The 26,612-nt window shown below is 42.8% G+C and overlaps 2 protein-coding genes across 13 annotated transcripts in view; one reads left to right on the top strand and one right to left on the bottom strand.

The window, feature by feature from the left end:
* Positions 1–17,480, top strand: part of si:ch73-103b11.2 (centrosome-associated protein CEP250) — a 47,835-nt gene extending 30,355 nt beyond the window's left edge. For 8 of the 12 annotated variants that reach the window (XM_061755217.1, XM_061755226.1, XM_061755222.1 and 5 more), the window contains 13 exons: positions 2,833–2,942; positions 3,084–3,122; positions 4,009–4,741; positions 5,475–5,591; positions 6,313–10,011; positions 10,663–10,810; positions 10,966–11,071; positions 11,825–11,984; positions 12,064–12,171; positions 12,257–12,343; positions 13,411–13,573; positions 13,973–14,058; positions 16,206–17,480. In XM_061755217.1, coding sequence (XP_061611201.1) covers positions 2,833–2,942; positions 3,084–3,122; positions 4,009–4,741; positions 5,475–5,591; positions 6,313–10,011; positions 10,663–10,810; positions 10,966–11,071; positions 11,825–11,984; positions 12,064–12,171; positions 12,257–12,343; positions 13,411–13,573; positions 13,973–14,058; positions 16,206–16,277 — 5,628 coding nt within the window. In that variant the 3' untranslated portion in view covers positions 16,278–17,480. Of the gene's footprint in view, positions 1–2,832; positions 2,943–3,083; positions 3,123–4,008; positions 4,742–5,474; positions 5,592–6,312; positions 10,012–10,662; positions 10,811–10,965; positions 11,072–11,824; positions 11,985–12,063; positions 12,172–12,256; positions 12,344–13,410; positions 13,574–13,972; positions 14,059–14,234; positions 14,325–16,205 lie in introns of all 12 variants that reach the window. The other 4 variants (XR_009785583.1, XR_009785584.1, XM_061755224.1 and 1 more) reach the window with 4 other exon arrangements.
* Positions 17,481–19,103: 1,623 nt separating this feature from the next.
* On the bottom strand, positions 19,104–26,304 carry prr35 (proline rich 35). The gene is made up of 4 exons (XM_061755228.1): positions 26,178–26,304; positions 25,280–25,333; positions 21,566–23,048; positions 19,104–21,338 (listed from the first exon to the last, which is right to left on the bottom strand). The coding sequence occupies exons 3-4, from the start codon at positions 22,879–22,881 to the stop codon at positions 20,573–20,575; spliced, it is 2,082 nt and encodes a 693-aa protein (XP_061611212.1). The 5' UTR covers positions 22,882–23,048; positions 25,280–25,333; positions 26,178–26,304; the 3' UTR covers positions 19,104–20,572.
* Positions 26,305–26,612: the final 308 nt, after the last annotated feature.

Here is a 26,612-nt window from a genome sequence, read left to right as displayed (position 1 = left end):
TTTAAGCTCTTTGGCCGTATATAGTATGACATATGGAATGTCTATAGTATCCTCTTTATGACAGTATTTTATTTCAGCCTATTTGAGAACACTAGCAATGAGTTCATTACCTTTTGTTTACATTTACTTTGACGATCTTCCTTGGCTATTTTTTGGCGGATGTCAAAAATAGAGTAGTCAAGGGGATCGTCATGTCTTTGGCGAAGAACAACATGGGTTTGGTGTCAAGAAATGAATAACTCCAGTATTTATATCCACAATTCCTCACCACAGCGAGGCTGAAAGAGGCTGCACTGTAGAATTCAGTCTGACATTTCACATGTTAATGTAGGAATTGAAGTTCACTGCTGTATGTTGGTCTTTTTGAAAATTAAACAGTTACCGCTCGAAGTTACTGAGGTTTATACTCTCATGGCACAGGAAGTGAAGCCAAGACTGCATCAGTTGGAAGAGTGTCTTAGTTTCCTGCTCTTTTCTTTTAATACACAATTATATTGTCTCTTGCAAGTGAAATTTGACATGACATTCCTGAATAAACGGTGATTTAGGCTGTCAATATCATTCCATGTGGTATAAGCTGAGTTACTATGAATGCAACCCTTGTAATTGCTTAACTGTCAATTAAGTATAATGGTACCTTGAGATAAGTTTGATTTGTTTTGTGACCATTCTCGTAACTTAAAGCACTGGTATCTCAAATCATATTTCCCAATTGCCGCATTTTTCTTTTGTGCTACTTCTCTGGAGTGCGCTTCTTGGCCACCTCAGTAAGTCGCATATTAGTTGTTCTTCATAGAGGATAAAGAATATATGCCTGAGTATTGTTATATTACCTTTCTACATGTGTTGCTCCACCATTTGTGTTCAAATATCCCTTGGCTAAAGGGATGCGAAGTTATTCGTTAGCGCATCTATGGCATTTCCCTTTATATGTTAGCATTAAGCGAGCAGACTTCAAGGAAATTTTTTTTAAGTACACATGTAATTTTCTTTGTTTGATAGTAAACTTAAACTGGAAGTGGCAGAAGTATTGTTGACTATCTGCCAAAGTGGTGCTTGATGTGAAGTGAGTTGAGTCGTATAGCCGGTATCAAGTTTTTGCTCACAAGTCAAAGCAAAAAATAAAATAAAAAAATAACGGCCAATTGACAGCTCTTATCTCAAAAAGCTCATAAATCGGGTCACTATCTCAACGCACCACTTTATATTTTGCGCCTCAACATAACCAGTTGGTCTTGCTATGAAAATAGTTGTATTATTCATCCAGATATTTCTATTGCATGAGCAGGCCTGAGCAATGCATAGTCTTGAAATTGGGTATGATTTATTGGAAGCAGACGCACACAGCGCATTCAGTCAACAATTTTTATTCTTTAGTTATTAGTTATAAGTTATTTAGCACTGTCAAAAAATAGCCAGCTGCCAATGCAAATGGTTTAGTTGGACAAAGGGGTACAGGTAAGGTTGTGTTGATTGCCTTGATAATAGTCCTTCGAATCATATCAAAAGTAATAGTAGGACCACGGGCTATATACGACAGTGTCTCTATTGCTACTAAGAGATTGCTTACTGACTCCCTGTTCCCCCTCAGAATTTTGTGAAGTTTCTCTGAAAAAAATCACTAAAGCCCCAGTTGCTCCACATTATGTGATGTCCAATGTGAATTTTCCCACTCTTGGACATTAAGGAATTATCATCTAGAGCTTGCGTGGGACATCTAATAGCGCCACACTGTAACCCACACAGCAGCTGTTTCACACCCATTGTAAACTGTAATCAGGTTACTGGTGATCGTGATGCTAGAGCCCTGCATGGTCCAATGTATTTGCTAAATAAGTGTCAAATAAAGGGTTGGGCACATCTTGAGTTCACCAAAGCATGTCTGACTCACAGTAGAGAGCTTCTGGGTTCTAATCTTGGCTCAGGTCTTGTGGAGTTTGTACATCCTCCCTGTGCTTCTGTGGGTTTTTGTCTGGGTACTACAACTTCCTCCCACATTCAAAGACTCAAAATTTTCCATGTGTGTAAGTTTGCCTATGTGCGCCTTTTGCCTGATTGACTGGCCAGCAGTCCAGGGTGTATCCGCCTCTCACCTCAAAGTCAGCAACCCTGATGAGGAAAAGAGGTATAGAAAATGGATGGTTCTTCGAAAGCTGCAAAGGTTCTTCTTGGTGGTCCGTACTTTGGCCGAAATGATTTGCAATAAATTGGCATATTTTTTAAGCGCATACCTGTGGGGACCGACGTGCCAATAAAACAAACATACTGAATCAATTACCCCTCCCTAGCTTAATTCTGGGCCAATTGAAAACTCTATGATTGTGACATACCAGTATTATGTAAATCTGTCATCCCTGCATCAATTGCTTTACTCGTGAATCACTTCCTGCAGCATTTCTAGCCAATGGATAAAGATTTAAATATGTCAAATGGTGCTAAACCTGCGAAGCTGATGAAATTTGAGTATGTAAATTGAAACAAAAAAACTTCCTATGGTCTTCAGGAGTACACATGATAGTTATCGTATGTTTATTGGTATTGTAATTATGAGGGAGTCCCTGGAAAGAAATTCTCCTCTGTAGGGGGTCACCAAATCCAAAACGTTTGACAACTCCACATCTAGTTTACACAGCACAGCCATGTGGTGTTAATTTGCATTATACTGGATTACATTGAATGTAATGTGCATGACGTACAAATGAAGTTTGCATTACATACCGTGTTACAAGTGCATGAAGACGACACTGCAATGTGATTTCATTAACAGTCTCAGTTGAATTTGTTGCGTCCTCCTTGTCATTCATTTGTCAGCCATGTCCATTCTGTTGTCAGTGTAAAGAAGGCGCGTGCACGCTTTCAGCCATGACCTCCGGAATCCGCCGCAACTGGATCCAGGCCATCATGAAGAACGCTCGACCCACCATCGCCCCTGATGTCACTCGGTAATACCCAGAGAGATTGAACACTTGACCGCTGGCAGATGCAAACGCCGCTCTTCTCACCTACTTGAACTTAATCCCTCTCTCCTCATTACCCTCTGTTTCCTCCTCCTCCCTCAACCGGTGTTTACAACTTGCTTCCAGGAAAAACATCTCACTGAAACTATCCGTTCTGAAGCCCAGGTTGGAAAACTTGTGTTGAATATCGCCTGCCCTCCACCGCCTTTCTCCTTAAAAGTGATGTCATTGCCCCACAATGTCTGCCCTGACATGTTTGTCGTGCTGCCCTATGTCATTTGACGTTGAGTCATGTCTCCTTGTCCGTTGGGCCGCTGTATAGCCAAACAGTAATCAAATCAACAAACTCTAATAACCCTGCTCGCTCACCTTGATCAACAGCAACTAACTTTTAGGAATAAAGATGTAAACCTTCCTTGTATCTCATGTTAAGCATGCCAGTATTCTTTTAGTTTATGTGTTAATATGAACACACTGGCCGGCATAAACAGGGTCACAGCCTGCCTGTGCATCTTTAAGGTTGATCTCTCCAAGATGTGGTATATTTGGCATTTCTACATAGACACGCGCTCACCTCAGATACCTCTCTCATTATTGAGCGCTGTTCCTTCTCAATTTCCCTCACTGACCCAACCTAATGCCTCAACGAGATGTGATGGAAATATATTAGTCGCTTGTGAAACTTTTTAAAAACTGTCCTGCCTGTCAACTCTAAACATGGCAATCCATCCAGTTTACCGCAAATACATTCTTCACATTGAGCCACCGTATAAATGGCATTAACATAGCGGCTGAAAGCAGGCGTCTGCCATCGGGCTTATTTTAGCTTATGTGTGTAAAGACTAAAGCTGCTTTCAGCCCTACACGTAGTGTGCCTTACAAGTGCTTGGATTTTCATGTGTCTAACCATGCGTCTGTTTTTTTAAAAACACAATTGAATAATGCTCCACTGTCAAGCACTGTGTGTTCTCTTTGACAGCAAAGCTTCAGCTTCCATGGATATAAATACATCGGTAAAGTCTTATGAGTAACTTTTTTTCCCCCCATTCAGATCTGTTCCTGAGGAGAAGATAAAAACACAGGTGCTGCTAGAGCCATGTCACCAGGTCAAGCCTGAGCCAAGCCCCTGTTCCGAGCCCCCCAAGACCGATGGCCACAGGCCCACCGGCAACGGGGGCGCCACCCCTCCCTCTGAGCCTCGGAAAAGCAGGGTTCGTGAACGCCGACGGGAGGGCCGCTCAAAGACTTGTGACTGGTCCGAGTTCAAAATGGAAAAGCCAGACAAGCCGACGAAGGAACGAGCCGACACTGTTGACCTCAGCTCGTCACTTTCCACCACCACACCCTGCTGCTCTATTTCCTCCTCTCTTTCCTCGTCGTCATCCTCTCCTGTCTCTACCTCTGCCCTGCAAGCCCCCTGCGTATCAGAAGCCCACCCGCCCTTGACAATAGACGATAACATCATGGGGGGCACCCCGAGCCACTTGACAAATGCCGCTCTTATCACCTCCACATTGAACACGATATCTCCCGTGCAGCCATCCTTACCTGAATGTCAAGAGCAAGGAAGGATGGAGGTAGACCACCCTACAGCCTCGCACAATGTCGAGGAGGATAACTTCAACATAACTTCAGGCGTGAAGGAGGAGATCGAGCAGCGGTGGCATCAGGTGGAAATGACGCCACTAAGGGAAGAAAAACAAGTGCCCATCAGTACGGCTCCAGATAACTCCAGCGCTGACAGACTCCCTGCACATGAGCTCGCTGCACTGCTAGACAAAGAGGCATGAGTTGTGAATTTGAAAACTCTATACACACTACTGACAAAAAGTTAGGGATATAAGGCTTTCAGGTGAAATTTTAGGAAAAACCTATGACACTGTAACCTTTACAGGTGAACTTTGACTTTTGAATGCATTTATCCAACTGTTCAGTGTTTCAGTACTTTTCGCACAACTTTCTGTTCTCAAACAAAGAGCTTCACGTCAAAATTCACAACACGTTTTTGATCCATGAATCAACCAACAAATGTCCTGTTTCAATTAGAATTAGTATTAAAACATCCCTAGTCATCGTGCTGGGCACATTTTGACATCATGAGACCAAGACAAAACCTAGCGACTGGTCGATTTTACCTCGACAATGCCAGGCTTCAAACAGGATTTTCTCAGAGGGTAGTGGCCACTGAGCGTAGTCTCATAGTGTCATCAGCAGAGATACAGAGAGACTGGAAGAGTGACGGAAATGCATAGAAGTGGACATCCTTGTAAAATTGAATGCATCACACACCTGTTGTGAATTTTGCTGTTCGGCTCCTTGAACAAAACTGCAAGTGGTGCAAAAAGTTCTGAAGTTGTTCAGTTCACCTATGAATTCCAGCTTTGTCCTAAAATTTTACCTGAAAGCTCAATATCCCTTTTTCTTTTCTCTCTCTCTCTCTCTCTGTCGCTGTCTCTCTCTCTGTGAGTTGTGTAAAATCTTAGTGTGTCAATGGAATTTTCCCATTTCTGTTGTCAGTTGGGACAGAAGCAAAAAGAGCTGGACCAACTTCAGAGACAGAACAGTATGTTAAAGGAGCAGCTGGATGATGCACTCGGAAGAGAAAAAAGTGCCAGAGATGGCTATGTCCTGCAGGTAAGACCTTGGGTGAAGTAAAATGGCAGACACTATAGCGCCACTGGTCACAGTTTGAGGGTAGAAATGTTGGGGTTTTGTATTGCAGTCGACTTTCTCAATATGTCTAATGTAACGTATGGAATTCTACTAACTGGTGTGGGTTCTCCTCTGGAACTTATATGCATGGTTGTGGTGTTTAGCATGTGTTTTACTAATGTTTTGTTACGGAGTTTCACATCTCCTGGGAATAATAATTTGATATGCTCGAGGTAAGAAACTTGATCGAAGGGCCTTGCGCTGTGCTTTTTCTTGGTTTCATCTGTGCTTTGTGTGTCCTTTTTTCAGCCTGGTTTTGGTGTATTTTGCATGTATTCTGCTGGTCTTGTAGAATGCGTTCCTGACCTAATGGCTCTTTGGGAACTACTGGCATGTTCAACAGTTATTTTTTTTGTTTTTGTTTTATCACATCACAAAAGTCTTAAAAAAAAATAGTAATACATTAGTTTGGTTCACTATATTCGTCACCCCTTTTTATGGTATACATTGGGCAAACCTGATGTAGTGTGTGTTCTCTTATAGCTTTTATATCACCTCTGAAAAAGCACAGTGGAAGCTTTGGAGAAAAAAGAAATCTTGACATGAGATTGGTATCAAGAAACTTGAGATGTGGTTCTCCGTATCAGAGAGGGAAAGTGAGGCAATGCAATTAATCAAACTTGTTTCATCAATCTCTTTCAAGAGTGCAACACCCCCTTCCTCCTCACCACACAGAGTCCCATGCCAACACTTGCACAAGCTGAACCAAGACTTGCAGGGCGAATTAGAGTCCCAAAAGCGCAAGCAAGACCTCACTCAGCAGCAGATTCAAAAACTAAAAAGAAGCTACACTGAAGCCCAGACTGCTGTAGACTGCCATGAGGCTGATATCCAGGCCCTGCAGTGTAAGCTGGCATCTGCATTGGCTGAAATCTTAGCAAGTGAACAAGCTGTGGCCCGTATGCGCAACGAGCTCAAGCTGGAGCAAGACCGTTCAAAGGAGCAAGAGGAGGAATACGGACGCAGTGAGGCCACCTTACGAGCCCAGCTAAAGGACAGTGAAACTAGACTCCGTGAGGTCGAGGCCAGCCTTTTAGAGAGGAACCAGGCCCTTAGGAATCTAGAGCACCAGCAGGCCCTTCAGCGAGACCATATGAGAGAGATCCAGAGGCTACAGGAAAGACTGCAAGAGGTGACTGCGCGACTGGTCGCTACAGAAGAAGGTCAGGCGCTGAAGGAGGAACGCCTGAGAAAGGAGCAGCATAGTATTCAGGAGAGTCATGAAAGAGAGAGACAAAATCTGTGTAGAAGAATAACCGAAGCGGAGACTGCACAGAAGGAAATGGAGGACAGACTACTAGAGGCCGAAGAGCAGGTGGAGGCCCTGTTAAGAGGGCGGCAGGCCTCAGCAGGAATAGAGCACAGTGAGGAATTGCAGAACTTGCAAGAGGAACTTGCCCAAAAGATCAACATGTTGGAGTCACTCAGGGAGAGTGTGCGTATGCTAGAAGAAGAAAGAGGTCTGCTCACTTGCCGTTGCCAGGAGCTCCAAAACCAGATTGCAGAGGCAGACCGAGAGGTAACCAAGCTTCGCAATCGCCTTGAAACAGAGGAGGCAGATTATTGCTCTCTGGAAAACTCGTATGAGAGGGCCACCCAAGAGTTTCAGAGATTGAGCCAATTCCTCAGAGAGAAAGACGAAGAGATTCGTCAGACAAAAGAAATGTACGAAAGGCTGATGGAACGCAAGGAGGAGGACTTGAAAGAGGCTCTTGTTAAAATGACTATACTTGGCAACAGCTTGGAGGAAACTGAACAGAAGTTGCAAGCTAAGGAAGACCTTCTTTGTCGAATGAGTCAAAGTCTGTTATATCAAGTTGAGCCCGGCAGTGCGGAACAAAATCTAAAAGCCAAGCTTGTGGTCGCAGAGAACCGCATTGTAGAGCTTGAGCAGCACCTTAATGCACTGCAGCTGGGATATGCTGATCTGCACTTAAGGAGGAAACAAGTCCAAGAACAGAGCAAACGGGAACATGTTAAAACCTCAGCTGCTTTTACTTCAAATGTGGAGTCCCCAATGTCATTCACCAATCCATCTAAAATTGAAGACTCCACAGATTCTCAAGCTAAGAGACCAAGAATCTGTTTTGCCAATATTCAGTGCCAAAAATATAACAACCTGGATTACCTGGGTGATTGCCATACCTTAGATGACTCAAGACAAGATGTTAACCAGAAAGACCTTGATCTAGCTGAAGCACTTTCCTCCCCTGATGCTGCGTTCCCACACGCTAGTGACTCTGAGAAATTTATCTCCATTGTACATGCCCTAGAAACTAAACTGCTCGCTACTGAGGAAAAACTAAAAAATCTCACTCGAAATTTACAGGAACAGCGTTCCACACATGCTGAAGACGTGTCCAAGAAAGATATGGTGATGGTTGAAAACAAGCCTTTAGGATGTGACAGTGGGCCCCAGATAACTGATGTAAATAATCCTTATGCCAAGGCCCTCCTTTGTGTGGAATCAAGTCGAGAGAGAGTCAAGGCTATTCTGTCTGGCTCTCTTGATAACACTGATTCACAGCTTCAGTCATTGTCAGAGGTGGAAAATGAGCTATTCAGTGCATCAGTGTATATCCGCCATGGACATAAGACCTTTGAGGAACAATCACCGTATCGAGCTCAAACTCAAATGTCAGAACCTTTAGATAAAGAAGCAATTCATCTCTTTGCCAAAACACTTTCTTTTGAAGCACTTGTTTTGAATAAAATGGCTATGCTGGTACAGACATCAGAGTCTGACCTCCTCCAAACGCTTTCTGCAATATGGGAAGATATAGAGAACATGACGCGTGACAAAGATTGTTTAGCAATAGTTTATGCAGATGTCTTGACCAGAAAGTTAATCTTAGAGAATGCATTCTGGAAAAACCTGGAAAGAGAGGCAACACCCTGTGACGATTCAAACACTGCTGGATCGCTAGAAGCCAGTGTTACAGCTCATGCGGACATAAATACATCAGCTATATTCAATACTTTAATCAAAGCGGAACTGTCCTACTCTATTCAGAACCTCAAGCTTGGCTACGAAGAGAAATTCAGGCTTCTTGAAGCGGAACTGGCTGAAGCACACCACAAACTCCATCAAAGGGAAACAGCTTTGAAAGCAATTATTGAAGCGTCCAAGAGGTCTGATTTGAAAAGTGTGATAAAAGAAGTTAAAACCAACTTTGGGTTGAGTAAACAAAAGTTAGCTGATATATGCCCACCTGAACTTGCTCCGTACACGGAGCAGATAGAATTGCAAGAAGCCCGGGATCTCGCCGAAAAAATCATCGAACGGCATTTGGTTGAGAAAATGCCATGTTGTGGTGTTGACTCTGTTGAGTCTCTTCCAACTGCACGTGACAGCCTGGCTACTGAGCTTCAACAACAGGCAGCAAAGCTCCACAAGTATGCTCAAGAAATACAAAGCACTGGGAACCATTCTGAACTGGCTAAAATGGTCAATGCACTTTTAGTGCCACAGACATCACATATATACACACGTACATCTCTTTGTATGCGGGAAGCCCTAATCCAGGCTCAGGTGGTTTATGTGGCATGTAGATTACGATCCACGCATGAGCGAAACTTGGGTTGGTGTAAGCAGACCCACCAGAGTATGGACGCTCTCGTGCAGCAGCATGCCTGCAGTGTCAGGGCGATTCAAGAGAAGTATGAAGCATCCTTTCAGGAGGAGCGTCAGAACTTCACGGAAACACTGGCCAATCTCCAGAAGGAGAACAAAACTCTCAAGACTGAAATAGGCCAACGTTCTAACCAACTCTCACAGCAACAAGAGCAACTGGCCATCCTGGAGGAACATTTCCGGATGCAAATTGAAGAGCTGAAGCAGAAGCACCAGCATGAGTTATGCCTCGCTGAGAAAGACCGTGCTTCAACGGAACTGGCCTTCTTGGAGACTGCAACGGACAGCCAGCGGAAGCTGAAGGATCTGCTCCTGGATGTGGACACCATGAAGGAGCAGCACAAGAGTCATGTGAAAAAACTAGAGGAAGACTTTGAGCAGAGAATCTCTCAGCTTCAATGTATCTACGAAGACGAGATTGTCAAATTGCATTCCCGACATAAGGAAGACATCCGGAATATCCAAGAGCCACAAGTGAATGAGAGAGACTGCGAAGTGGTCTCGGCACCAATGGAAGAGGAGGAACAAGGCAGGGAGGGGGATGTGCACACCATGTCTGAGGGGGACACAATGGTGCTTCTAAAAGACAGGATTCAGGAGCTGGAGACTCAGATGAACAGCATGAGGGACGAACTGGAGAACAAGCCCCTAGGAGGAGATGTGGCCAGCCTGAGGGAGAAATACCAGAGAGACTTTGAAAGTCTTAAGGTTTTTGTTTTTCACTTTTACCTTAGCAATCGCATGCGTAGATAGATAGATAGATAGATTCGACCTTTCATTAATATTAATATTTGAAATGGGAAATTGTGCAACTTCACAGACGTTTTACCAAAACGGCAATGACCTTTTTTTCTATTGCAGGACTGCAGACGTCAGAATGTAGATGACTTACAGTATTACTAAATTCTGCAGCAGACACTGTGCTAGTGATTCAAATACTCTTTTCTATTATTTTAATTGAGGAGTCTATTGACAAAAAACATTTTGATCCTGCCTGTCATACCAGTATAGAAAGAGGTTAATCGCGTTTAATCAAACTTAAGAATACTCACTCTTTGTTTTTGTCCAGTTATCCAAAATGTCTAAAATGGAGCTCTAAAATATGTAATTTATCATTTAAATGTAATCATTTCCCACTCTCATGAGTGGAATATTAATTTCTCGCCTGTGCTGACTTGCTGCAACTTAATTTTAACTCTTCAACTAGGCTAGCTGGGCTTGAGGTGTTCTGCTACCAATGCTGTTGCATGACTGCATATAGCCTAGACATGTGCATATAGTGTACTGAATTAGATAAATATTAGAATTCAGTGCAATGTTTTTTTAGAACTCAACTGAGTTGCCCGTCTCTTTTGCCAGGCCACATGCGAGCGTGGCTTTGCAGCAATGGAGGAAACCCATCACAAGGTGGTTGAGGACCTCCAAAGGCACCACCAGAGGGAGATTTCCAAACTTATGGAGGAGCGAGAGAGGCTCCTTGCTGAGGAGACTGCTGCTACTATTGCTGGTACAGAAACTATTTTCACCCCAAATTGTTTTGACGAAAACTTGTCGTAACTGCTATGCTCGTGCCCATTAGCGTGTATATGGTGTTTGACATAATATGTTAACTGGCTTTCATCTCCAAGTTAAATACGTATCATCTCTTCTTTTACTATGTAGCTATTGAAGCTATGAAGAATGCCCACAAAGAGGAACTGGAGAAGAACCAGCGCTCCCAGCTCAGCGGCCTGAACTCTGATATCGATGAACTTCGATTACAATACGAGTATGTTTTCTAGTAGCAGAGGTGGGAGTAAGTCACATAAGCGTTAGCCTAATCGGTTAATTGCCTAAGTCATTTTTGAACGCTTTCAGAAAACAAGTACAAACACAACAAATGCAACAAACGAGTCCAGTTGCCTGGATTCAACCTTTGTGGATTATCATGAACCTCGATGACTGAGAACCTACAAGCACATTGCTATTTTTTATTGATATTGTGACAAAAAAAATGACTTGGGCAATTATGCTAGGAAGTAAAAATAGTCCCAAGTTAGTACCATCTCCCCGCTGACCGGCAGAAATCAAGCAACTCCACTGAATTTCCAGCAAGTTGAGCCAAATCATTACTTGGGTTGTAAGTCAAGTCATACAATCTTGCTCAGCCACAATGTATATTCACACTACAACCACTTGGCACTCAGTTTTGCACTCTACTAACACACTCACAATAGCATAGTTTTTAATGGTCCCACACAAGTCTCCAGTGTAACTCACAACCGACGGTGAGCTAAACTATCTCGTTAACATAGTTTACCTGTCTTAGAGTTTTATAGTGTCGGATGAAGTTTGATATCGTCGTTGTCTCTTTCAGTTGCAAACATTGCATCTTGCCATCCTCATTTCCCCAATTTTATGAAAAATATAATATTTGAATCCAAATTTAATCATCCTCCATTGATACTTATCATAATAAAATGGGAATGCTTATACTTTCTTCCACACAATGCTTCAACACTGCATGCACTTGACTGTCCAGGGAGGAGCTGCAGTCCATCCAAAGGGAGCTGGAGGTTTTGTCCGAGCAGTATTCTCAGAAATGTCTGGAGAACGCCCACCTGGCTCAGGCCCTGGAGGCCGAGAGGCAGGCCCTCAGGCAGTGTCAGCGAGAGAACCAGGAGCTCAACACTCACAACCAGGTTAGAATCCACGCGCACGTGCACTTGGACATGCAAGGGCATCCGCTTTGCTCCCCCTTAACTTCGTGCGGTCCAACAGGAATTAAATAACCGTCTGAGTGCGGAGATCACACGGATGCGCTCATGTTTCAGTGGGGAGACGGCGCTGTCGCCTGTTACGCAAGGCAAAGATGTGTATGAACTGGAGGTACGTAAGCAGGCTCGCACACAAACGCATAAAAAGACTTTTTACTGCATCTCAACTTTCCCCTTCCTCTCTGACCATCTTGAAGGTGTTGCTTCGAATCAAGGAGTCAGAGATTCAGTATCTTAAACAGGAAATCCACTCTTTGAAGGATGAGCTTCAGTCAGCCCTGCGGGTGAGTAGATGGAGTTTGACTGTTTTTAAACCACTATACAAGAACTTGAACTTTGTTCACATCAGCGGTTATCCGGCACGGTTGCGACATGCAGTTAGCTAATTAGCCATGCATACACCCCGGGGGAAAAAAAAGTATAGATATCCTTCGGATAGTCCGCTGGCGGGGCCGCTTTAGAGCGTGTCATTGTTGGCTGTGACTGCTCGCACGTTGCACAAAGAAAGATGGGCGAGCAAAGAGGAGGGAATTTTTATTGTTTTTAAAGAAGTCCTACTTCACATCCAGCGTGTGGGCAGGGGCTTCACGCTGGATGACCGCTTTAGAGCGCCTCGTTGTCGCGGCGTGGAAAAGTCCCGCGACGACCTGCTGGGATATTCCAGCCACTGGAGGATATAATTTTGCGGCTCAAACATGGAGTCATGTGTAAGTATAAGAAAAATGCTAAATGAAGTAGCATCCATTTTTCCTGGTCAGAGTAGTGGTATTTTATTAACGGTTGAGCGTTGAGAGGGGCGTGTCTTCAGCACGTTCCGCGGACACACCCATAGATAGCATTTGAGAGCAGAGACAATGGATTGATTTTTCACAATTTTGAAGCATTATCTTTATATACTTGACAGTTTTTTTTAATCATTCAAATTTGGCAGGGTTGTTGACAACATTCTTCTCTGGTGTCAAATTTAGAAGACATATTCATTTTCACTTTGCAGGGACAAGTAAGCAAGTTAACAAGTAAACATGGCTAGCCTCAAAAACCCCACCAATGTCTTAAAACTGATCGATTTATACTCCATACACATATAGAATTATGGTACCCGGTACTTCTAATTTTAAGCTTACTTACTCATGACCAGTAATAACATAAAAGCTCTAATACCTTAAGATTTGTAATTTAAAAAAATGCTTGAAGCAAATGAAATGCGCTGACACAAAAGGTTCTTGGTGAGAAGAACAAGCATAGTTTGTCTTGATTTGAGATATTTAATCGTGGTTAGAGTTAAGATTGTGTAGTGTATGAATCACTGCTGTAAAGGATACAAGATATAATTCGTGTGTCATCCAAACAGGACAAGAAATACGCCACAGACAAATATAAAGACATCTACACGGAGCTGAGCATTGTGAAAGCGAAGGCCGACTGCGATATCGGCAAACTGAAGGAGAAGCTGCTTATTGCCACGGAAGCGTTAGGCGAGAGGACCGTCGATGGAACGGTCACGTCCGGATATGGTAAATGTGATAGTATACTTGACATTCTTTCATCTCTCCGCCTCCATGCAAGATGTTTTACATTGAACTGGAACCACCCTAAAATAGTGGAATGGATTAATAGAGCACTTTGTTTGCCCATTTGTGATGCCACGTCACTTTGTGCTTGTGTGTTAGTTACACTAGTATGCATGTGAAGGTTTATGTTGAATCATTTAATTACTGAATAAAGTTGATTATGCAACCAGGGTTCATACGATAAAATGCTCGATGTACGGGGTTGGTGCTTTATGATCATTTCTGTTTTAAGGGTTTTGTTGCTATGTTGAGGCATCTATATGCAATTACGAACCCTTTTAGAGGAGCGTCAGTTATGATTCAACGAATGATGTAACACTGTGCTCATTTTGTCTTTGGAAGACATCATGAAATCCAAAAGTAACCCTGACTTCACGAAAAAAGAACAATCACTAACCTCCAAGCCATCCAGAGGTGTCAGGTCAAAGGCAAGTGTCATTCTTTTTTTTTTTTTTTTTTTTTTTTTTTTTTTTTTTTTGTTCCCATACACATTTTGTCTTTGTTTTCCCATGTGGTCAAATTCATTCACTTGTCAAGTTTGTGCCAGCACATTCGACACGTGTCGAGTCCTGCGTGTTTGTCATGTGTGTGTTTTGTCCACCAGTCTGTCACTGAACAGGTCTCACGGGACAGCTGACACTTCCCGTGTGGGTCTTAGACCCTCCCCCAAAACCCGCCGCGAGATACGCCGTAGGTATATAACAGTATAAGCATGATGTAGAGCAAAGTGTTCTTTGCATGACCTCACCTCCCTCCTACCTCCTTTATTCACCCACTCACAAACAGCTAATTGAAGTAAATCAGGCTAGTTTATAGCAGCTGTTTTCCAATGACTGGCCAAAGGAATTTGGACTTGCACTGGACATGAGAACTAGGCTGGAGTACTGGAGTCTTTTATCATCATACTTTCCTGTCAAGGATTTTAGGGCCACAGGCAAAATAAACTCAATAATAATACAGTGGTGCTTGACTTGACTTACAAGTTGACTTCGTTCCAAATGAAACATTTTGCGAGGTTAAAAAAAAACCTCATATTGCGGCTTAGTACAACCGTCTTTTTCTTTGGCATCAACAAATCTATGGTATCATACAAATTTTTTTGTATGATACTGCCCCTGGTAGCCAAAGTGTGCACACTCGAAGCAGCAGCACAGAGCCCGCCTCATTAACACGATGCACAAACTGTTTAATGCTTCACATTATTTAAATCTGTTTTTACTCTATCTTTATAAAGTACAATACTGTAGGATGCTGTTCTGATTAAAAAGGAATATTTCAAAAACCTTTGGGGTTTTGGGCCGCTGGAACGAATTAATTCCATTGCCATTCAGTTCAATGGGGAAAGATGATTTGAAATACGTATTTTGAGTTTTTATGAGTAAAATCACCATACAGTACTGAACCTTTACCACACTAATTAAATTTTTCCTGCCACTCACCCACCACTTTGAATTTTGCTGTTCACTTGTAAAAATTGTCATTACTTTTTGTTGTTGTATTATAGGATCCTGTATTTGTATCTACTGACATTTGGAATTCATAGTGGTGCCTTGAGATACGAGTGACCAGACGTGCGGGGTTTTCGAGCTACAAGCTGTTGATTGGCCAAATTTTTTTGCTTTGACTTGCGAGCACACACTTGACATACGAGGGCTGTATGGTGGCAGTGAACTCAAAAGCAGCACTTAGCTTAGGATGGTGAACAATTCTTCAAAAAAAAAGTTTTCAAGCTGTTTAATGTCACTCTCAGCTGAAGATTACTAACAATGTCTAACTAAATATAAAACCATGAGAATTACACGTTGTGTATTTAAAACTACATAGCCTCCTAGCTTAATGCTAACATTCAGTGGGAAACACCATAGGGCTAACAATTAGCATCTATATGGTGGCATTGCCTTTTAAGTAAAGGATATGTGGACACAAAAAGTGGAGCACATGTAAAAAGATAATATAAGCATATATTCTTTATCCGCGACAAAGAATAAGCCAAGAGATGAGCTGAGTCACCAGGAGAGTATATCCGTATGTCTTATACTGCCCCCAGGTGGCCAAGGTGTGCACACCGGAAGGAGCGGCACAATGTGCATTGAAGGAGAAAGCGTGACAAAAACTGTTTCTGTCCAACCATTAACTGTACTGGTCGTACAGGAACCGAACAACCCGTATTAAGGGGTCTGGTACCTTATAATTTAATTCTTTTTAATTCTATTTCTGTGTTTTTATAAAGTATAATATTATAGAATGCTATTTTTCTCTAAAAGACACATTCCGATTTTTTTTATTTTTTTTTATTTTATATTTTGTGGAAGGGGGAGATGGAGCGGATTAATGGCGTTTCTATTCTTCTCAACGGGAAACGATGATACGAGATCTTTGAGAGCTCAAGGCACCACTACATATTATATTGTCTTCTCAGTGGCTCTAATATTTGTCAGACCTTCAGCGCTAGAATGTTTTGTTTGTTTTTTTGCATGTCACACCCCCCTGCCAAACCACTTGTTTGTAATGCTTTGTTGTTGTTGGTCTTCTTCTATGCTCACACGTTGTCCTCGTCCTGTGTTGTCCTTGGCAGAGCCTGAAAGAGGGACTGACCGTGCAAGAGCGCATGAAGCTGTTTGAGGGAAAAGATTCCAAAAAGATCTGAATGTCAAGACCCCCGAAACTTCGCTTCTCTTTACTGGCCTTTGTGTTTCATTGTATTTTAGTTTTTTGCTGTGACTACGCACTCATCATTGGAAGGGTCCGTTTTGAACACAAAACCGTCTGCTTCCACGCATTGCAAGGTTTTGCATGTTCAATTAACGGACTGAACATAAAAAATGTCATTTAAAAAAAAAAATGGAAAAAACAAATGTATTTAATGTTCTTGCTGAAATTGGAGATGTGTGTAATAAGCTGTGAGAGGGATACATGACAGCGTTTTTAATTTTCCCAAATGCCAAAATAGACAACATTTATACAGTCTGAATAATATATATACCTGTATAGTATATGTATTTCCTGATATGAAGTATTTGTCTGCTGTATTTTATTATTATTGTTACAATTTCTATATCGGAATGATTTTACTGTGTTTTGTGTACATAACTACTGGACGTACAGTGTGTAAGAGCATGGTTTGTTGATGTGTTGGGCATCTGCTGTACTATAAACTAGTTTGACTGATGGTGGGTGGAATTTATGTGATGATGCTTACGTAAGATTCTTTTTTTTTTTTTTAATTTTTATATAAAAGTACATTGTGTGTTGGGGGAGTGAAAGGTTGGGATTGCACTTATCACTTGACTACTTGAGGAACCTTTTTTTTTTTCTTTCTCTGTCTCTCTCTCGTCCAATCGATGTGATTTTCGATTATTGCAGTGCAACCGAACACGGTGATTGGCTGATAACTTCAATCTGGCATTTGTCTTAATTTGAATTTAGTGAGACAAATTCCTCTTAGGACTTTACATGATTCTGTTTGTGCATGTGGCCTGCTTTTCCTGTTTTGACGCTTGAGTGTGGAGTTCTCCTACATAAGCTTTGCCTTGCGAGTCCTACTGTTTCACCGTTACTGTGAGCGGCAATTCCCCGACCCCTGACCTCTCGCTTCCAATTCTAGTTGTGCCTCAACCCAGTGAAGAACACAAACCACTTGCAATAAAATCAAATTTAAAAACTAACTGCAGCTATGGAAACACACTGTATAGTATTCAAAACGCTTTGGAAATGTACATATATAGTATATATGTGCCACATGGAACACTTGTGCTCTTGTTTTAAACTTTGCTCATTAGCTCTTTATGAAATATATATTATTTTTTATTTGAATGTATAAAATTAAATAAATGTTTGGAAAATATGTAAATATTTGTCTCCTGTAATATGTCCGCTGCTTTCTTCCCAACAGGGCTTTAAAGTCAAAGCAATGGGGAGAAAATATTTATTTATCAGAACCGCATACCCGAGGTAGTAAATAGTCATAAAGCATTCATCATAATTGAAGTGTTGGAAATTGACATCTGGTCATGGCCAAAGATGTTAAGTTGCTTTTTAAAATGACTGTAACATTTAAGCTGTTGTCCACAAGAGGGCGTTATTAGCTCGCTTTCATAATTGGGCCTCCCGAGAAGGCCTCTTCCATACTTACTTACTTACACCCTTAGTTTATCACTTTAACTTCTGGATAAACATGCACTTTCACACTTATGCACTTAGGTACGTATGCGCTTACATATGTACAAATTTGGTCATTCATATTTTTCACAAATCGATGGTTTTGGTCAGTCCTCAGGTGGGTCTGTGATTTTTACAAATTATTGACAAAGTGTTGAAAATGACTTTGTCTTTGACGATGCAATGTTAATGGCTCAACTCAAATGGCTTTTATTTTGTATTATTATTTTTCGTTTCCTGAAAAGTGATGCTTTTGGTAAATTTGATTAAAAAATATGTACTCCATTTCAGAATAAGGCAAAATGTGGAGAATAGTGAAGCGCTTGTGAATAAGTCCAGACAATTGGACTTGTTCAACATCACGCCAGGCTTTTGCCGTTATGGCAGCTGACCTTTCGCTTGGTGTTGAAGAGGCCACAGCAAATAGAGCCACCCGTTGTTGGGTGCCCTCTGTACTCCCCTTGTCTCCTGTCATTGTAGAACTTGAACTTGGTTCGATGACCTTTGCAGGAGGAGATTGAGGTGACCCTCCTGATGGTGATTTTGCTTGAGGAGCTGCTTGACTTTTAAGAACCTGTCCGGCCTCATAGTAGCGAGTGCTGATAAACTTTAAATTGGTCACTTTGTTAGCTCAGCATTTCCTAACCTTTATTGAGCCAAGGCACATATTTCACATAAAAAAAATAAATAAATGTGTATAAACTGTTGATCTCGTCTCGTTTTACTTGGAAATTCACTTAACTCAGAGTGAAATTTGGGCCTATAAGCTATTACAAACCTTTTCGAATGGGCATCACTTGTTGAATTTTATTATTATTATTAATTATTATTTTATTATATAGGTCTTGGTCCCTGACCCCCACAAACAGGGGGGGGCGGGGTTCATTGTATTTTGTAAACAAGCTTGAAGTTGCGCCCCAATTTCGTTGTGTCTGCAACATATACTAATAATATAGGCTGTCTATTCTATTCTGTTATTTCTTCTGTTCTGTTCTATTCTATTGAAGAATGGTAACATGCACAGGTTAATTGGACCTTCTGCCACGGAGTGGAAAATCATGTAATAGTTCTGCCGGTCACTATATGTCACTGGCATAGAAAGATGCATTATTTTTACGAAATAAAATTGAATTTGACAATTTTCCCGCAGCAAACAAAAAAATCAAAATATGGTTATTATTACGGTTGAGTCCACGGTGTACCACCACACAATTTATCTCGATTATTACCAAAAATTTGAATTGCATGCATAATGATGAATAATTAAATGCAGTGGCACACTGCAAACAACACTCGATTAAATTAATACCTCTGATTGGAGTTTATAGCACATTTAATTAACCAGGACTTAATGATGTGAGACATGCTACATGAATAAAATCTACTTACAAAATCTTGGTATGTTTGTATTTATCATTTCGCTGTAATATAATGCTCGTCATTGTTTTTTATTTTTTTGAATTTTTGCTTTATTATTGGGTTTATTCCAAGAAATGTGTGTACAATACAATTTTATTTTTCAGTGAACTGACAACAGACATAAAGCTGTCTTTATAAAACCATTTACCCTTTTAAACCCTGTACATGGTTTTATTTTTTTTCCACATCATTTACAAACTGGTGGAAACAATTGTTCCTTGAACTGATTGCTCCAATTTTTCAAATGACAACAGTGTGACAATCAAAATGTAATAGTGCATCTGTGAAACGTGTCTTTTTGTCTTTTATCGGAAAGGATGACATGACATGGGAATTACATTTTTAAAATGAATATCAATATGACATGCTCACGAAATGCTAATTTGTGGCCAGGAGACAAGGAGTACACGAAATACCAATTTATTGGTTTAATATTATTTCCATGAAAAACTACATCTGGGTAAGACAAATGGAGCACACCTTCGCTTGTAAAAGCAATACCATTTGTCATTAATTTGTGCGCACAAATTCGCATTTTGTGCACACGCTATACCTAGTTCGTCATTTGTGGCCATAAATTTGTATTTCCCGGCCACAAATTAGCATTCTGTGCACTCGTTGTACCTATATTTCAGCCACAATTTACTTTTGTTCCCTCCCCCCCCCCATGTCATGTCTGGGCCTCCATATAAAAGTGTTGAATGTCCTTTTGAACTACAAAAAAAGACAATAATGGTGACGGTGGTTCTGCTGTAGTCTGAAAAATTCAAAGACAAGCCTTCAAAATTGAAGACTGTGTGTTTATAAGAAGAATCTGCAAAAGTTGAATGGAGGCAAGTGGACTCCTTTGCTGACGATGACATTTCACATTTAGTCCAAACAGTTTCTTTTGGTTCTAAATTTTACTCACCAGATGCTTATTATTAAATATCAGAATGTGTGCAGATGTTTTGCAAAATCTTGGCTTGCTCTGACCAACAAATCAGAAGATGGAAAAATTCTGGGCCAGCCAATTGGCCCTCTGAGGCAAATTTGAAATCCAATTGGTTAAAGAAACAGTTCCATAGCTAATATTGTTGAAGTTACATGGACCAGCAATACTGATTCTGAAGGCCCAAGGCGGATTAGATTGACATGGCAACACATAGAGACTGAAACCTGTTTGGACAAAAAAAATCTGACTTCCATATTCCCGTAGTGGAAGCAGCGCAGCCAAAAGATGAGCTACGAAATGAAGAGAATAGATGGCCCAGCACTGTTGAAACATCTTTCGCAACCAAGAAGAGTCCATTTTCCCCGATTCTGCTTTCGCAGATTGCTATGATCTATTCTGGATGATCGACGATCTCCGTAGACAACCAAGCTTTAATTGTCTGTAGCTGTTAATGGACTTTGGGGGCACTGCATGGACGACGGCCTTTTGGCCACTTTGGCGGAGGACGGGATGTCTGCAAACGTGACCGATCTGCCATCGGGGCACAGCAGCACGCTGGAGTCGGCTTCGCACTTTGTGGTTCTGCTGTGCCACAAGGCCCCCGGAGCCAGGACTTCCGCCGTCACCGCCGATGCTCCGGCGTTACTCATCTTGATCAGCATGTCCAGCGACTGCTTACGAGTCTCCAGCGAGGCCCTTGTGGCTTTCCTCTCCTCTTCCTCCCTGTCCTCCTCCTCCTCCTCCTCCTCCTCCTCCTCTTGCTCCTCGTCCGTCTCTGCCATATTGTCCTTTTGGCCAAAATCCTTGGAGTCGGTGGACTCTCTCTTGAACGAAAGGTCCAGCGGGCCGTCGCTCTGGCGAGCAGTCCTCTCCAGCGCTTGATGGATGTGCGAGAGCTCGTTTCGGATTTTGCTCAGGTGCTCCCAAAGGTGGTGCTGGACGGGGAGGTCTTCCTTCTCCAGGTGGGAGATGTTGCGCTCCGCTTCCTGGTACTCCTGTAAGGCTTTCGACAGGTCATTGAGGAGAGCAGCCACCGAATCCGAGGCCCCGCCCCCTTCGGGACGCGTGGTCGTCAGGTCCTGGCTCCCGTGCCCCCCGGTAGAAGCTGCCCGAGAGGATGCTTCACTTTTTGGACTGGTGAGGTGATCGGTGTACAAGGATTCTGAGGATCTTGTCTTTCGGTGAAAATTCTGTGAACTAAAAAGTGGAGAAATGTTCAGTATCAGTCTGTTTAACAAGCAACCAATGACAGAAAAGAAAAAAATCTGACTTCTCATAGATTGATTTCTGTACATTTTGAAATTCTAAAATAAAAAACTTTCTTCTTGCTGTTTGGTTGCTGTTCATTCTTAAATACTAAATGATCTTTAAGTTTATCCAGTTCTTCTCGATATTATTTGAGTAATTGTAACACTAGCACTTACCTAAGTTTGTCTGACGCTATATTTAGAGTTGGACTTGTCTTGATGTTCTTCGGAGGGTCCAAAGTGAAGCCCGCCGTCGGCTTCTTTTCGACGGGACCGTCGTGGTTTATTATGGGGCCGCCAGTCCGCTTGAGACTCCAACTCGTTTTACCTTCCTTGACTGAAGCTTGCACTTTATGCCCCAGCCTGTAGGCTGGGTCGGAAGAACCTCCCTGAGGTGACGACCGACCAACGGGGGAAACCGGAGTAGCCCCGGGTCTCAAAGCTGGCACTTTCCACAGGTTAACTTTGGGCTGGAAGCCAGACAATGAAAATGTATCGGCAGTGTTTAGGGATGTTTTGTGTCCTTTTGCAGTATCACTCTGACCGGAGGCCGATCCGAAGCTGTGCTCGCACAGGAACGGGTAGTAGAGCCGCGGGGGGATGAGAGTTCTGTCCGCGTGGTTGCCGGAGGCCGGATGGATCAGCTGGGCGGCTGACGCCAGGAAGGGGAGTTGGGCGAGCTGCGCGTGGGTTTGAGTGGCGGGGAGCGTAGAATTCATGTAGGAGAAAAGACCGGGGCCAATGGGATAGCCCACCCCGAGCACGGAAAGGTTGAGCCCAGCCGGATCCTGGTAATCCACCAGGTTTGGCGGGGGAGGATAGCAGGGGATTGAAGTGTTCATTCGGGCCTGAGCGCCTTCGCTTTTGGCCTTGCTGGCAGTCAGGAGACGCCACTGGTCTGAGAGCAACGCGGGAGCTGTCATGCAGGTCTTGGATAGGGTCTTGTAGTGTTTCAACTGGGCCTCCACCTCCACGGAGCGCGCTCGCAGGAGCTGGTCCTCCAGGGAAAGCATGTCTGCCATCAACAATTCGGAATCTGCTTTGCACTCCGCAGTGTCTCCTTTTTCAGACCTCTCCTTCACCAACGTCTGGCCCTCCTCTCCCTCCTCTTCCTGTCGGCGGTTTTCCCGATCTTCCCCGTCTTCCTCCGCGCTCCTCTGCTGCCCCTCCTCAGTCCGAGTCGCCCGGTCCTGGGCGTCTTTCCCAGCCCCACGGAGGACCTGCTGTGACGGTCGCAGCTGGTCCTGGTGCAGGACGTTGTTGCCCTTTTTGTAGGGCCATTCGGACTCTATGAGTAGCGAGAGGGAGTTCTTGCACAGGCTGTACTTCATGTGGTTGTACAGGTGGGACTTCTCCATGCAGGTGAAGGGGCACTGGAAGCATTTGTAGTTGTAGGGCTTTCCCCACGGACGAGGGATGTAGTGAGGCTTCTTGGGTTTGCGCTCCTTGTGCTTCCCGCCAGACGTCACTTTGCAAGCGTCGTCCTTGGACATGATTGGTCCTGATACTTCGGAAGACGCCGCGATTGCGTTCAGGCCAGGATCGTTCACGAGAGTGCCGCTAGGAGTCGCAGCTTTTTGATCTTTGTGATTGCTCGTCGGAGGTTCTGTCCGTCAGCTTTGAGCGTGGCTGCTGACGTGAAGCTGCATTTTCTCAGTACCTGTGAACAGACAAGAGGGTTTTCTTCTCTGTTATATTTAACTTGTTTTTTAACCTCATCAATGGCTCTCCAGTCCATTTTCAAAATCGAATGTGGCCTTTAGCACAAAAGTTTGCCCACCCCTGCCCTACAGGTGCAATGATCCCGGTCCCTTTTTTTCGATACTCCGAGACTGCATGCGTTGTCTACCTGAGCTAAAGGTCACTTCACCACTAACCTAACTTGAGCTTCTCACTGTACCTGCCACTCCTCATTAGTTCCAGCACAGTACCAGGCCCAGGCGAGGGCTAAGGCTCGGGGGCAAATAGGCCACGACAGGGGGGCTGTGCACCTGTGCGGGGTTAGGGATGGCCCCCAGTCTTTGGGACCACAAACCTTTAAGGCCAACTAGCAGGCAGGACAAGGCCAGGCTGGCAAAGAAGCGCATGGCAAAGAAGAGAAAGTGGTGGTGGTTGGAGGCTGGTTACTAATGAGGGCCTGGCGTCAGGCCTGGGGGGCATCATTAGTGGCAGGACTCGGATCTGGGTCAAGACACGATGCATAAGTTCAAGAGCTCTCCTTGAACTAGGTCTCATCTCGCTACTCAAGAACTTTCACGTCCTCATATGCTTTATTTCCATCGCCTACATTTACTAGAGAGGGGGTGAAAAATGTAGAATTAACATCCCTCTCGTTATGAACAATAAAAGCAACTTTTATCTTGTTCCACTTCAGGGGGGGCCCTGCGGTGAATGAGGATGCGAGGAGCCCCCGTTGAAAATGCTTTATTTCTTCGCTTTCCTCAGGTTATTCAAAGATAAAAGAGTGCAGCTGAAGATAAATGATGCTTTTAAAAACGTTTCAAATAGATGGTAATTAAAGCCAAACATGGGCAGCGCGGTGAGCTAGTGGTTAGCACGTCCGCCTCGCAGTTCAGAGTTTTGGGGGTGGAATTTGGCTCTTTTGCATGTTGTCCTCGTGCTTGCGTGAGTTTTCTCCAGAAACTCCAAAAACATGAATGTTAGCTTCATTGAGTCAAACTTATTTTATGTTTGTTATGACCGAAAATAAGTGTAGGGTTAAGTGTAAGATGTCAATCATAATATCTATATACAATTGCCGCTGCATTTCATTGTTATTATATTTTTAACAAGACATTTAATTTTGGCGAGCAAATATTGTAGTGTACAGCTATTGTCCAATTTATGTTAAGGATGGATTCGGTGAAAAGAACTGGTCGTAATGAAGAAAAACGGCATCGTCGATGCAGATTTTCTGCTCAAATGAATAGAAAATGTCAATTTAGCAAGAAACACGAGGTACTGGCTTCCGTGGCCCACATATCAGGATCTGGCCCCTGGGACTTGAGCTCGCAAGCAGTCCAGGGTCTACCCTGCTTAAGACCAACCGGGACTGAGTCCAGCTCACTCGTGAACCTGACCAAGACAAGCTGAATACAGAATGGATGGATGGATGAAGCGGAAGGCAAGGCCTGTAGACAATCGTGGGATGTAGCATTACAAAGTACCAAAACTTCGTTAGAGTACTTAAGTAGATTCTTCAGGACTACGTACTTTACTTGAATATCTTTTTTTCTGGCAACGTTTGACTTTTACTTCCTCATCCACAGATCGCTGTACTTTCTACTCCTCACTTTGTCAAAATAGGCTGGTTGCTTTTTTGAAAGGAGATTTTTTATTTTTTCGATGACTTTTTAACACTACAATCTGTACTTGTACTTCAGTAAAGAGAGCGAGTACTTCTGGCTTCTCTGCCGGTAGATGCTGCCGACTTTCGTTATCCCGTCGGAGCCCGATGACCATCCCATCGACTCCCTTGTCGGCCTCGGGGCCCTGCCCCCCCCCCCCCCCTTTTGAGCTCATAATGGAGCCTAACAGCTGCTGTTACCAGACAATCAATAAAAAAATGTTTTTGTTTTTACAGGCCAGATTTCCTCCTCTTCTGGCCACTGTATCTGGATCACTCGCTGCTGACTGTGCACTTTGGGGCCTTCTCCACCCCACCCTCATATTCAAAGCCTGCGGTCTTGTTTTGGCCTTTTAGAGTTGATGATCCGACAAGCTGAACCACTTGAATATCCATTGTTACAATTACGGCTGGATTAACCACACCAGAAATACTTTGGCATGCATCAGCAATCACAAAAGTGACACTCGATGGGATGGCATTCTATATTCCTATATATGTACAGTACATACTGTATTTCTTTATGTATTAATTTATTGACTTACTTTTTGGATGATTTCAGGGGCGGCGTGTTGTCACCCTCCAAGAACAGAGCAGCCCTGGTACAGAAAAACAAACAAACAAACAGAAAACTGTTAAATCATTTCTTTTGACAGTTTTAATTTGCAGCTTTTCCCCAAAATACATAAGAATAATAATTAGCATTATTATTAAAAAGTATTAATAGTACAAAAACATTTAGTGAATTGTTCATGAGTTAAAAAAAATATTTGGTGGCAGTTTCTTAATTACATTTAAATTGCAGCAAGATGTCTGAATTTACGTATATCAAATAAATATATGCCTTTAATTAATATTACATATTGTAATATTTATTCCAGTCATCCATCCATCGCTTCTCGGGTCGCGGGGACAGCAGCCCAAGCACAAGCGTAGCTTTATTTGATTTTATTTGTTTTACTATATTCCACTTTCTAACCTTTCCGCGTGAACTTTTATAACATTTTCCCATTCACTACACATGCATTTGTTACAAGTAAATTCAATACAGTTCAATATATGAAATGCATTATTTGCATTCAATGATACAAAAAATAAACCCACAATGAAGCTGTTGAAATAACAAATTCTTTCAGTTGAAATTAAACAGAAGTGAAAGAAAATAATAAAGAATGAAAATCAGGTTTTTAAATGTCTCCAAAGCCACTTTTTTTTTTAGACCATGCAAGATGACTTATAATTAAAATGTGACCAATAATAAGGATAGAACCGCAACAAAGTTGTCCTAATAATTTGTTTCCACTCAAATTGCATTTAAGTGAAATGTGAAAAAAGAAGAAATGAACAGAAATCGACTTTTTAATGTCAAGTTATCAGACACTCCACGCAAGACCACTTATCCTAAAACCAGCAGCGATAGAGCTGCGCCATGTCCTGCGTTACCTGCAAACAGAAGCGGGAAGTATCTGTCAGCGTAAGTCGTGCAGTGCAGTTGCATCCCGGTGCTGTGTGTCTGCCTCCCGTCCGTCCCCAGCGCTCGAATGGTAGCGCAGCAGGAGCGAGCGTGCACATTTATATTGACTGGGAGCGTCGCCCTCAGGAGGCGCTACAGTACAGCAGCCCACCCTATACGCCGCCCTTCCGCCCCTTTACCCGGCAACCGCCTCCCTCCCCTTTGGATTGTCAAACGTGCTCTCTACCTTGCAGCCGAGATGAACTTAAAGGTTACACGAAGAGTGAGTGATGGCATCTTCATATTTGATATGACTCTCTTCGCTCGACCGTGACGACGAGGAGTTTTGAAACAATGGTTATTTTCTTTCGCACGCACACATTTAATCAGTGATGAGGTGTTTTCAGTGAAATGAAAGGCATAAC

The sequence above is a fragment of the Phyllopteryx taeniolatus genome, chromosome 19, assembly GCF_024500385.1.
Source record: "Phyllopteryx taeniolatus isolate TA_2022b chromosome 19, UOR_Ptae_1.2, whole genome shotgun sequence".
In the NCBI taxonomy this organism is placed as follows: domain Eukaryota; kingdom Metazoa; phylum Chordata; class Actinopteri; order Syngnathiformes; family Syngnathidae; genus Phyllopteryx; species Phyllopteryx taeniolatus.
This window is presented reverse-complemented; position numbering and strand designations above follow the sequence as displayed.